The 13,753-nt window shown below is 44.8% G+C and overlaps 1 protein-coding gene across 3 annotated transcripts in view; it reads left to right on the forward strand.

The window, feature by feature from the left end:
- Positions 1 to 9,994: 9,994 nt before the first annotated feature.
- Positions 9,995 to 13,753, forward strand: part of PDE3A (phosphodiesterase 3A) — a 227,771-nt gene continuing 224,012 nt past the window's right edge. For 2 of the 3 annotated variants that reach the window (XM_048301936.1, XM_048301937.1), the window contains exon 1: positions 9,997 to 10,368. In XM_048301936.1, coding sequence (XP_048157893.1) covers positions 10,048 to 10,368 — 321 coding nt within the window. In that variant the 5' untranslated portion in view covers positions 9,997 to 10,047. Of the gene's footprint in view, positions 10,369 to 13,753 lie in introns of all 3 variants that reach the window. The other variant, XM_048301939.1, reaches the window with a different exon arrangement.

Raw genomic sequence — 13,753 nt, forward strand, 5'->3', positions numbered from 1 at the left:
TCCTTTTGGTGCTGGTAGGGGAGATAGTATTGAAGCAACCTGATATTAAAATGGATGGTTTTAGATGATAGATTTAGTTATATCCTCTTTGTGCTTAAAAGGAACTGATTAAAAATGTCAAGATTTCAGGATCTAGGATAACATCTCAAAAGGAGTCTGTAAAGGTTCACGAGTCTAACTGTCATTGTAAGCTTTAGCTTCCACTGAGACTTAATGTCAAAGGCCAGCATTATTTTACAGATATTTTTGATATATTTCTTTCTCAGTTAGTCACTTGGGACCAAATCCCCAAGAGGGAGCTACAACATGAGGGAATTTCTGTTTTGTGGGGTAGAGCATGGCAGTCCAGGCTGCTGAAGGCAATGTAACATGGATTTAGGACTCAACTGCGTGGCTAATGCAGTCTGATCCAGAAACGGGCTGGTGGAATTCCTGAAGAGCCACAATCAGTTCCTGCCGAGAGCTTCTGCTTCCCAGCACACGGGGCAAGAATGTATATTGTGGCTTCTAGCCATGTGAAGGTTTGGGTGTACAGCTCATAGAGGTATGGAATCTGGCAACCATGAAAAGTAGGGATATTCATGACGGAGACACCTGTCCCTGCTCCAGTGGTTACTTTACGTATTTTAAATATTTTTTTTAATCTTATTTTCAACATTTACATTACAAGTCTTATATAAACCAGCCTCTGGAACAGGGGCTGGGATCCAGGTGTCTCTGCCCCTCAGTGAATGTTTCTACCACAAGGCTGTGGTATCATACTCATTGCTTCTCCCTTTTTACCACAGGTATTTTTTATTTATTTATACAAAATGAAACAGATTCATCATCAAGGTTTGCAAGACTAACAAAATATTTCATGGACAGGAATTTAAAGCACTGTTGAAGAATGAGAGGAATTTGCTACCCAGTGCTCCATACTTTGTGACTGGGGGTTTTGGGGAGCTCCTCCATGTGCTCACCACATGCCTCTGGGATAGAGTTTCTCAGGAGATACAGGTGGAGGAACTGTGCTTGAGAATCCTGCCAGGCATTAATTAGACATGGAGAATTCAGCTCTGCTGACACTGCAAGGCTCCTGGACAAGCCCAGAAGTGAAACTTCAGCACCTGACTTAACACTGGAAGCAGAGGGCTGTAGAGGTAGCTGAAGAATTTTTGGATGCAGGCACATCAAGGTAAACAATCTTTGAAAACCCCACTAAGTATTTATTTGTATCTTTAGATTCTTAACTACAATAATTTGATTCCAAGTCAATTTAAGAACTTGTGTTTCTTGAATACTAAGACTTTGCATTACTTTTTTTTTTCACCCTGTCCTGGGTTGCAGTGTATTCTATTACCATCCCCATCAGCTGTTGAAATCAGGTGGGGCAGTGTTTCCTTGCCTCCTCCCCCCAGACTATCTTTCTGTTAATGGCCCATCATTGTCCTGCCATGCTGCATGACTCAGGGATAACTCCCTCCGGACTATCTTCTGTTAATGAGCCTAATCAACACTTGGCCTCATGACTCATTACCCCATTGTGAGATGCTCCACCCAGAGGGAGGAACCAAGCATCCCATCATGGGTATAAGTTGAGACTGAACACCAGAAACAACCTTTCCACTGGATTTCCAGAGGACAGGAGCTACATAGCCACCACTGGACCTTCTGAGGAAGAGCAGACTCTTTTTTTCTACAGGATCACCACTTCAGAGGACTGCAGCCACCATTCTACCAGACTGCTACCACCACCCTGCCTAACAGGGACTCAGGTTGTATCTTGACTCTGTCAGTTTGAACCAGTGTTTTCTTTTAGTTTTTTTTCTTTTCTTTTTTTTAACTTCCCCATTAAATTGTTATTCTGACTTGGTGCCTCCCACTGGTTTGTTTTCAAACTAGTACACACTCTAAAAGAAGCTTCCTAACATGGCTCAGAGAGGGACTGTCATTACTGAGTTATTAATGAGCCTGTACCTTTGGTTGTGTGCATTACATGTCAAGTGAGAATTGTTTCAATGAAATTAATTATTGTTTTGGCAAATCAGTAGAACAAGTATTCATTCTTAGCTTCCCTTTACTCTGAGAGATTTGGTCATTTTCCTTGGAATATACTAGTTAAAACTTACTTTCAGCCTACATTTCAGTTTCTCAGCTATTTAAACAGAAACTCATTTTGTTAGTCTTACTAGGTAAAGATGCTTTGAAAATATCTGTCCCATTTCCTATGGAAAAAGGTTGCACACATATACATGCTTATAAATCACAAAACCAGGAAGCGTAAAACTTGGTGTACTTACAGAACTACTTAAAAATAATTTTAAAATACTTATTTTTTGGTAGCTGCTGACATTTTTTGGTACCGTGACCTCTGGAACACAAGATAAATGTAACTGACACCGAAGATAGTATTCAGGTTAGTAAATATCTTGATTTTTCAGTGTTGTCTCCCAGAACTGTAACAAAACAGGTTACATTAAAGAGCACTGAAATTTCTTTTGGAGGAACCTGTGAATTCCTTGTACCTTATGCAGAATATTTCTAAGAATTAGAAAAAAAAACCCCAACAAAACCACCAGATGAAAAAAAAAAGATCAAGAGCATATTTGGTATTTAGAGATCAAGGTCCAGTCAAATGAAAGTTTATGAGAAATAGGGCCCCAACCTATGAACATTCATGTATCCACTCAAATTTGTTGAGTGAGAAGTTTGTTAAGTGCATATTAAAAAAAAAAACCGAACAGTGGAAGAGTTAAACAACCCAGTGATCAGAAAACTAAACACCATTTGAAGCACAAAATAAACAGAGGATCCTGTGCAGATTTGAACCAGCCAGTGTACTTGTAATTATTACTTTTAAAAGAAGTTGAATATTTGCTTTCAAAACCAGTACTTCAGGTGGCTTCAAAATTATAACATACAGAATTTTTAAAAGGTATTTTTTCCTGAACCTAAATTTATGAGAGAGAAATTTATGGCATAATTACCTAATGTTAGCAAAAACTTGCAAACCAAATCGCTGGGACAGTCATTCAAGTATTATGAATTCCAGTTGGCATCTTCAAAAAAAAAACCAAAAGGGAGTGCTTGTGATCACGTTGCTATATGACACTTCTTTCAAAAATACCAGGACACTGCTAAAAGTACTCATGTTCTACATCCCAAAGCAGGCAGTGCTCTCAGAAGTGGCTTGGAGAGCCAGCCCATGTGGATGAGGTTCAGTGCGTGTCAGTGGGAACGGGCCACTTTCTGCTGATCCAGGGGCCCTCACAAGGGAGATTAGCTCTTTGAAGGAATTTTGCCTGCCTCAGTATTATTCCTCATTTTCTTACAGCCCTTCTTGCCCTGTGACTTTCTTGGCTATGAAAGGTAAGCATGCCATGCTCCAGGAGAGTGTTTAAGGCATGGTTTATACACATAGGTATCAGCACAGGTGGTCAGTTGTCCACAGACCAGTATCACATTGACTATTGCAGTAAAAACCTCTGCATAATGCGAGCTCTCAGTTGTGATAAAATGGAATCACTCTTTGAAAACGACACTGCTTCCATGGGCATCATAAAAAAATATTCCATACACATATATTTTACAAGAGCCTGGAGCGAGAGAACAAAGAGGAATGGCTCCAAACTAACAGAGAGTAGGTCTAGATTGGATATTAGGAAAAAAATTCTTTACTGTGAGGTTGCCCAGAGAAGTGGTGGATGCCCCATCCCTGGAAGTGTTCAAGGCCAGGTTGGATGGGGCTCTCAGCAACCTGGTCTGGTGGAAAGTGTCCCTGCTCATAGCATGGGGTTGGAACAGATAATCCTTAGGATTCCTTCCAACCCAAAATATTCTATGATTCCATGATTCTACTGACAAAAGATACATAGATAAAAAATAATATAGAAAAGTTACAAAAGATAACCTATAAAAGGCTCCAGTCACACTCCTTCCTCTCCCGAATCAGAATTTTACTCTTTCATTAAAGCATGATCATTCAAGTAAGCTAAAAGTAATCCATCCAGTTCTGAATAATTCTATTTTGAAATACAAAGTTTGTAGTACTTTCTTAAATGCCTCTATTGGAAGTATAACAGAATTACAGAGACTGAAAAGCTCACTTCTGTACTTGGGAAAAATCTGAATCAACCTATTCTTTACAGTGCATGATGATTCTAATTGTCTTCCTAATACAGTAATCGTAATTCTTTCTAGTCACACCACAATGGAAGGCAATGGAAATTTTAATGAATTAATAAATTTGATTTGTCATCAAGTGGATGTTCTCCACAATATAGGAGTAAATTTTTGTTCATTACATACCTCGGTCATCCCCTCATGAAGAAAACCTTGAAAATGTGACTTAAATGAAACAGATGCAGTGTGGGTGTTGTGAGTATGCCTGCACTCAACCCCAAAATAACATTATTTACTACTTCTTTGCTGAAAATGGTATAAAAAATAATTTAATTCATATGGTAAACATGTTTCAATGCCACATTCACTTTTAAAATCATTGAATCAGCAAGATAACTCACACAAAACCTTTTACTACATACTACTCTGGATGCTTACTGAGTTACATGAAAAATTTGTCATTTTCAAACCTTTCATTTGAATTTCACGTGATAGTCTTTGTGAAATGCCACTGAAGTCAGAAAAATGCTCATATTTGTAAGTAAGCATATTTTTAAGGGCTCCAGTAAACAGACATGTATAAATTGGTCATGTGACCTACTGGTCATTACCTAAACTTCTGAGGATTTTTAATGATTTAAAAAGTTTGTCAAATAATTTGAGATCCTAACACAGAAAACTATCATTAAAGTCCAGAACATTACCACCGTGTATAGGTTTTAATCACAGTACATTTCACAGATTATGCAAATTTAAATTCAGTCATTCAATATTCAGTAGCATTATAAAAATTTATATAGAATTATCCATATGCAAAGCCATAGGAAGCTGAGAAAAGTTTAATGACAAGGAATAAGATAAAAAAATTAACAAAAATGTAAGAATAACCACCATGAGTATAGACCAAGACTGATAAAGTTGAAATTGTATGAATAGGACTGTCTCTATTATTTTTCTTCTTCCCTCCGCCCCCCCTGCCCCCCTGCCATGGCACTCTTCAATAGAACATGGGCAGAATTTATGTCATTTTCACTGTTGCTTCTTTACCCCCAGAAGAGCACCTCACTTCAGCTAAATCACAGCATTTCTTCAGGATTTGGGACTTTTGTTGTACTTTTAGTTGTACTACTATTTTGGGGAGCACAGACCATGTAACCTGTTATGGGAAGTGGCCCTGTACATGTTTCTTGTGGTTGCCCGGAGCAGCTGTGGCCCAGTCCCTGTGACCACAAACCAGCAGTGGTATGAGAAAAGACTGCAGGGAAGTGTAGACGAACCAAACAAATGCTGGTTGTCTGATCTGGATAGCTGGGCTAAACAGTTCCATTGTGAAATCTTTCCTCCTCTCCTCAGTGGTCAGGGAGAGCATTGTTTCTCCCTTTAGATGGAGAATCACGTGTTTTGTGTGGGTTTTTCATGTAAAGTCCCTTGAGGGAATTAAGTAAAAGTACTACTACTTACAACATGTAAAATTCACTTTATCTTCTTCATTCTTCACCATTTACTAAGGATGAAGTGATTCTGAGACAGATGATTATGTCTTGGGGAGCAGTCAGCTGTCCAAAAATTCCTTACATCTCCTTTTCTTCATTGTCCATCTCCTGCTCTTTGTTGTCCAGAGCAAACTGCTTTTTTTTTTTTTCTTTCAGTGAAAGCCAGTTTAGCTTTTTTATCTAACTGGATGTTTGCCTTTATTTTCTTACAGATCCTTCTGTGATGGTAACCCATGAAGCTTCCTGGGTTTCTCTCCTTTGAAGTCTCCAACAAATCTCTACCATCACTATGGAAGATTGCTTTTCAAATGAAAAATAGAAGGGTATTTCTAGATTTTTCACTGCACTGTGAACTGCTGCAGCTTCTTTGGTAAATGACTGATACTTCTCCAGCAAATTTACACAATGGCCTCATCATATGTAATGGTTCCTACTTTCTTTGGGTTATTATAGACATCTATTCATCAAAAGGAGGCTGATTCTGCAAGTGCCAAAAGGATGCATCACCAGAACTTCAGTGAAATCTTGAGCTGTTGACTATTTGCAGCAGTAGAGTTCTGCCTTCTCAGAATTTCTCTTATCTAGAGAAGGGAGACAGAATTTTTACGTGACTGTAACTATATGCTCAACATGCTGTTAAAGAGGTACCTATCAGCTGTAGACAGCCTAATCCAGTGGAATTATATCCTGAAGAATGAAATAACACCAATACCCTCCCGCCCTTCCCCTTCTTTTTGTGTGTCCCTGCACAGGAAAACTCCTAAATGGTCATTATTTCTCATCTTCTGCGAAACTCGTGTTCTGTTTGGCTCATCACCTACCATGTTTTCCCACCTGCTATTGATTTTGACGGAGACACTAAAATTAAATTACTGCTGCCTTTTTTGTGAATGATCTTCACAACTTAAGTGCCTAAAACACCCTTAGATAACCAGTAGACCAATAAGACACAATTACATTGTTTCATTAAGAAACATGCAGAAGTACTTCCATCAAACCCCGTGTGGCAGAGAGCACAGAGAGTTCATCTTCCCATGTACTGATCAATGCGTAAGAAATTGTGCCTTGACTTTGTGAGCCTCGACTTCCATCATGCTACCTAATGCATGATGCAAGAATCAATATACCAGGAAAAAGGACTCTTAATTTGACTTTCTTGTGTCAACTTCAGCACAGAAAGTGGCAAATGCCCTGGGGAGGTCTGGTCCATTTCATGTGGGACTGGAAAGATCTTAGGGTTGTCTAGACTGTCATAGGGTTGCCAGCTTCAGGGAAGCTCAGCCACTGACAGCTTAAGCCTTTATCCTTGCTGGAGCCTGGAACTCGTAACCGCTACTTTGCCAGCTAGGCTCGTGGTAGCCTCAGAGATCCTGGCAGACAGAGCTTAAGAGATATGTTTCAATCATTTAATGACTTTGAAACACTCTTGGGGAAAAAAAGGCCCTTCTGTTTAGGCTAAAACCACATTACAGCAGTTATTACAAAGAATATATGTTTCTTTACACCAACGTAGAATCTGTCCAGTCAAAAAAAAACCCACTGCTGCTTTTAATCTAAACAGAATAATTAATGTTTTAGCTTAAGGAACTAAAAGAATATATTCACTTGTCTGCTTTGATCTATGTATTATAAATCTAAATTGGGTGGCAGCAAAAAAATTAAGGTAGGGCGTGTTTATTCCTCTGGTTCTACTTTCTGCTTTCGTTTTTTTAAGTGCCAACATTTCTGGTATCAGGAGGTGTAATTGTAAAGTAACAAAGTGGAGATAAATTAAGATGTAAGCAAATGCTACTTGGTAGGGTGTACTAGGTCGAAGGTCAGATCTATCTGATTTACAGCTGCTGCATGTGTGGTATTCAGTACTGCAATATCCATTTTTTTGCATTCTGTTTTGATGCATCTAGACTTAGAAATACCTAAAAGATGCATATTAAAAAAAAAAAAAAACTGAAAAAGAGTCATGCAGTTATTACTCTCTGGGCACTGGTTCTGTCTCTGGGAGGTTGATGCTTAGGGTAGATGGAACCCAGCTATGTTTTTCTAGGTGTGTATGGCAACCTGCTGATTGCTGTCTCACCAGAATAAACTCTAAACCTTTCCAGCTGTTCTTAATCTGGCCCCTTAACCTTTAAAAAAACCAGAGGCTTTCCATTCCTCAGAGCCAAACTTTGCTAACAATATCTAGGTTGTTTTCAAACCAAGCTTCAAACATAAAAATGACTAATAAATCCATATTCCATAATAGTTAGGCTGGAAAACTATTATTTTAAAACAGACTCCGTTTTTATGACCCATTTCTAATAAAAATCCCAAGTATGCTTCACTAATGCTACCATTTCAGATACTCAGATCCCAGATGATAGGCGTGATATCCAGATAGATACACCAATAAATATGTAAAGGCTATAAATCTGTCTCAAATTAGTGATTTGTAGATGTGCGAGAGGGAAGAGGGCTGGGAAATTCTGCTTTCTAATCTGTTAGTTTCCTGACTCTTAATCACTTCACAGCTGGTGATTGTATTTTTCTGTGGTTTGTATTAAGTACTAAATACATTACTCCATGCTCTTCGGGGCGACCCGGGGTTTTGCACAGACTTTTAGTCTGCACCTGATTTCACTCGTGTGAAGACCAATTTTGGGCAGCTCGAGGTCAGGGGCAGTCTGCCCCTAGCACTCTGCGGAGCCCTCCGGCTTGAGAGTGAGGCAGGTTTTGAGGAAGGGAGGCACTTTTGGATGAGCCACAGCCTAGAAATCCATAACGCTTCTGAGGACCGTAGCCCGCTGGCTTCGGTATTCCAGTTCGGGCTTCCTATTAAAACAACGACACAATCCGTAATAATCACTCATAAACATCCATCTTTTTGACTCTTTTACGGCCTCGTAATTGCCCCCACCTTGACAGGCGGATTCATGCCCTGGCTGCCAGTGCCCGGTGCCAGGGAGCTCCTTCAGAGGAGCGCGGGCCGGGACGGGGCTGCCCTTCCCCGGGAGTCGCAGCCTCCTGCTTCGTTATCGCCTCCAACACCCCCCGCTCCGCTGCTCGGGTTCGGCCGCTTGTTCGGTGCAGGTTCGCTTCTGGGCTTTGGGCAGCCTCCTCTCCCGGACGGGGGGAGCGCTTTTCCCGTGTAAAACTCAAGGACTATCCCAGCAGCGTTCAGGAGGGAAATCCTCTCCTTTTCGCTCATCCTCTTTTTCTCTTCCCAAGCTGGCTTACGTTTAAGTCTCTCCCGCAGATCTCCCTCTCGCCCTCCCGGCAGGACCGGCAGGACTTCGCAACTTCTGCCGCGGTTACGCCGGCCTCTTATTTGCATTTTCTTTTAGCCCTGGGCGCTTTTTTTTTTTTTTTTTCCTTCTTTTTTTCCCCCTGTCATTTCTCATTCCCCGCAGTCCGCAACAACCGGGAGAGTCCTTCCCCTTATCCGCGGGGCACGGCCGGGACCCCCGCGGGCGGGGCACGGACCCTCCGGCGGGCAGCGCTGTTCCGCCCCCGCCTCCCCCTCCCTGCCTCCGCCTGGAAGGCAAAGGATGGCCTAGAAATTAAGCAGCACTTCTGAGGCGGTACATCTGCCTTTCCCCCCGACCGCCCGCCCCCCTTCCCAATTTTCTTACACCGCTTAGGAATTCTCCTTGTTTCTCCCACTCCTGTACTTTTAAAATGAAATTTTAATTTCCCGCCCCAAGCCCGAGGTGGTCGCGGAGAGGCGCGGCGCTCCCCAGCCTCCCGTGCGCAGCGCTGGGCTCTCGGGGAGGAGGCGAGCGGGGGGCCAGCGCGGCGCTCCGTAGGAAATGCCGGCGCTGCTGCGGCGGGGAGCGCCCCCGGCCCGCCGCCCCCCGGCCAGCGGGCACTGACTGCCGGAGTCGCTCCCGGACCCTGCCCTGCTGGGAATAAGGCCCGGGGCGGGCGCCCATCGCTCCTGGGGCGCGCAGAGGAGCCCGCCGAGGCCATGGGCGGCGGGGAGGCGCGCAGCCCGGCGGGGCGGCGGGCGGGCGGCGGCGGGGCGGCAGCGGCGGAGCGAGGGGCACCCGCCCGGACCGCGCCGCTGCCGCCGCCGCGGGAGCCCTGGCGCCGCCGGAAACTTTCCTCGGCGCTGCGCGCCGGCTCTCTCTCGGTGCTGCTAGCCCTGGTGGTGAGGCTGGAGCGGGGGGAGCGCGGCCGGGGGCCGTGGGGCCGGGGCTGGGTGCCCCCCGGCGCGGTGCCCCTCTGCCTGGCCGGCGCCTTCTTGGGCGCAGGGCGCTGCCCGGTGCGGCCGCGGGCGGCGGTGCTGCTGCTGCTGCTGCTGGCCGCCTGCTGCGGGGGGGAAGCGGTGGCGCAGACGGCGCTGGCGGCGGGGGAGGAGGTGGAGGAGGAGGAGGAGGATCGCTTGCTCTCCCTCGCCGCTACGGGGGTGGTGCTGAGCTGCCTGGCCGCCGTGACATGGCTGGTGCTGAAGCTGAGGCAGGGCGTCCTCATGCTCGCCGTGACTAGCGCGGCCAAGACCACGTCCCTCGTCGCCTTGGAGCGGGTCCCGGCGTCCTGGCGGCCCTACCTGGCCTACCTGCTGGGGCTGCTGGGCATCCTTCTGGCCGGCTACGCCGACCGGCTCTGGCCCCCGCGGCGGGCCGCCCCGCTGGCCGAGCCTCCCGCCGCCCCCCCGGCCGCGGACGAAGCCCCGGTGCTCAGGCGGCGGCGGCGGTCCAGCTCCATGATCTCCCCCGAGATGTCGGGCGGCGGCGGCAGCGGCAACAAGACCCACCGGAGGACCTCGCTGCCCTGCATCCCCCGGGAGCAGGTAGGGCAGGGGCTGGGGGGAGACGGGTCCCAAACTTTGCCGGGGGTCCCGCCGGCGGCGGAGGCGCGGGGAGCTGCGTCCTCCCGCCGCTCCTCGCCGGAGGGGCCGCGCACAGTGCGGGCTTTCCCCGGCTCCCGGCGGCACGGAGAGCCCCGGGACGCCTCCGGACAGGGCCGGGGGAAGCGGGGTTCTCCGGACCCGTCTGACTTGCTCCGGCTGCGGGCGACGGGGAGAGGGCTCGGGGTGTGCTTTTCTCTTACAGCTGTCGCCGGCGCTGGCTTTTCCTAAGCCTGGCAGAGGGAGGGCTGGGGTGGACGGTGCCCGCTTGGCTCTTGGAGCCGGTGGGAACCTGCCCTCAGCGCAGCCCTCGGGTTTCCCAGCATCACTTACGAGCCTCGCTATTTCAAACCTGTAGTTTCCTAGAAAGGTAGCTTAGCCTTTTTAAACTTGCTCTAAGCTTGGAAGGGGTGTGTGCGTGAGCCAAGCAGCTTGTCCTCGGTGGGAGAAGTCCCTTATCAGGGCGGTAGCCTGTCCGCTGAGGCTCCTCTTTGCACTTTGCCTCCCCAAGGCTGTTCCCGTGCGTGTAATCAATAGCTCCCGCTCTGCCGTGGCTGTGGGAACCGGTGCGAGGCACACGCGATTTATCTCAACTTTGTTTCCTTTGAGAGGCTGTGATTGGAATGGCTGAGTGAGAACTTTGTGACCAGCGATGCGTTCATTTAAATGCACACATCAGAAAACTGGAGAAAGAAGCAATCAAGCACCGGTATCTTAACTGCGCAACTGTGGAGTCTTGACACGGACACAAAGTGAACTTCGTTCTGCGCTTGAAGTGTTTCCCAGTTGCTTTGAGATTTAAGATTGCCCCACAAAAGTATCACTCCATGGGTCGCATGTAACTGGCTTGAAAGTCAGCGCAACCCTTGCTGACCAGTGGAAAAGGAAACCTTTCCTGGCAGGGAAATAAGCATCAAATGGTGTTAAGCTTTCTTTTTCAATTAGTATTGAAAATGATTCTGTCCACTGTGATCAGGTGAAGCGTGTTGTCATACACCAAAGGTTTTATTTCAGGTTGCTTGCTGGATAAGCAACAAAGTATTTTCCAAGCAATGGCATCTAACTATATGGTGTGGGTGGCTAGCTTGTTTCTGGAAATGGTTTGATTACATCTCTTTGTGGTTGGTTTTGACATTTTCTAGAAGAGGGCCTGACAACCTTATATACTTGAGACTTGTTTTACAACAAATGTACTTATTTATTTAACAGTTTTGTTTAGGTAAAATAAATATTTACCATAGACAAATACAGTGTGAAAAAGTAGAGAACTGACCCGGTTCGGACTTTAACAGGAACTGAAAGGGAACGGTGTAAGAGTAGTTTGTAAGTACAATAAGGCACGAAATTAAAACTCTTTAGGCTTACTTGGTGATGCTAGACATTTCTGGTGGTTGCTTACAATAATCATTTGTAAGGTTTTAAACATATTTCTGCTTGCTTTCACACTTCCAATAAAAGCAGCCTTTTAGTTAACATCTCTAAATGTAATCATTCAGAGACAGGACTCAGTGACCACGGTCCTTGTCTTTGCTCATGGAAGGACTTCAAATCTGCTGCATATACCAGAATGTTAAACTGGTGATGGTAACAAGGTAGACTTCCCTTCCTATTACTTGGGGACAGTGGTCAGCTTTGCCCTCAGCAATTCCCACTTCCAGGCTATGGAGCTGGGCTGGAGTTAGCTGGCAACTGTTCAGTTCACCCGCTGCAGGATTTTGGCAAATTTCTCTTTCTTTTGTTCTCACTCACTATTAATCAATAGTGAGATCTGCTATTGCTTGCATCACTGTGTGATTAGAAATGGATGATTGCTTTGGAGTTCGGGGAGACTTTTTTGGTTTGTTTTTTTTTAGCACAATGTGGCTGTGTGTATTTGAAGTTCTCTCCCTAAAAGCTGTCCTCTGAAATAAATGCTAGCACGATAGAAAAATGGAAAAGCTGAAACAAAGCTCTGTAAGGACCTTGAAGAAATGCTGGGAGAAGTGGGACTCCCTTACAGCAAACAAACTTTATAGCAAAAATCAGCTACCTGTAGACTTTAAGAAAGCACAGGTAAATGTTTTTCGTTTGGACAGTTTTTAAATAGAACATGTTAAAAGTAGAGATGAGGGTTTTAAGAAAAAAACCAGGCCTTCTCCTGCCCCCTCTCCCCCCCCCGTTTTAAAAAAACCTCCCCTGAATGTTTCTTGTCTTGTTTTTACATCTGTGAGCTGCCAATAATTTTCATCAGGAAATAGATCCACTTTATTACTTTGAAACACATACTTTGATTTAGTGAGTAACATTAGGCAAAGTTTTAGAGAACTTTCCCATCACCTCCTGTGTCACCTTTTCTATTGCTGAGCATTTAATTGAGCTTTTATTTTTCCAGAATTTGATTGCCTTCATATCTGTTTGTGTTAATATGAGATTCTATGAAAGTTGGAATTTCTGAATTTTTCTTTTTTTAGTCACACACATCTCTATTATAACCTGAATTCTTCCCTACTAGAATTCGAAGGTGAATCTATGTGGCATTGTGATGTAAAGGACAGTACCAGGAATTGCAAACTGACAACATGGATATTGTATTAACACATCTCGTGTTAGTTGCTTATCAGTTCCAAAAAGAATTTAAAAAGCAAAACTTTCATTAAAAAATGCCACCATCCAGAATTCAAATGGTACCATGATGCAACCTTCTGTTGTTGCTACAAGTGCTCTTTCCCCATTTTAACTTTAATTCTGTGCTTTTTGTGGTTGCTGTTTGTCTCTCTTTCCCGACTTTGGCAAATTCTTTGGATTAAAAGCTTCCAGACTGGTATGTGTGTAGATCTCATTGAGAAATGTGTGCGTGATCTTGCTCTCAGCTGAGTGTTGTCTCCCTGTGATTTCATCAAGGCTGGCCGAGGATGCTCCGCTCCTTGAGGGCTCGCTCACCCAGACTTGAAAGAGGATGCAGAGGAAAATTGTGAATGGATGGATAAGACAGGAAATGAATAAAGAAATACCTTTTTTTTTTTTTCCTAGTAAATGCAAAAGTGGCACCAGGAAGATGGCTTTTGGAGTTTTTTCTCCAGGTTTCTGCAAACATTTTGGCTCTTTCTAAAAGCATAGAGAGGAGGTTGGTGAGGGTAGGGAGAGGAGCAGAAATGTGTTCTATGTGATGTTTTTTTCCATTAAAATATTATAATGCCCTTATGCTCCAGAGCTCATGCCTCTGATCAGCGTGTTAATCTCAACATACAGTAGTCCAAGGGGATGATTTTGCCTTGGTGGGTAGAAGGCTGCACAAGAGATTGTAGCTGGACAAATTTAAACCATGCTGAAGACTCCGGATTTTGCTTTC

This window comes from Corvus hawaiiensis, chromosome 4, assembly GCF_020740725.1.
Source record: "Corvus hawaiiensis isolate bCorHaw1 chromosome 4, bCorHaw1.pri.cur, whole genome shotgun sequence".
Classification (NCBI taxonomy): domain Eukaryota; kingdom Metazoa; phylum Chordata; class Aves; order Passeriformes; family Corvidae; genus Corvus; species Corvus hawaiiensis.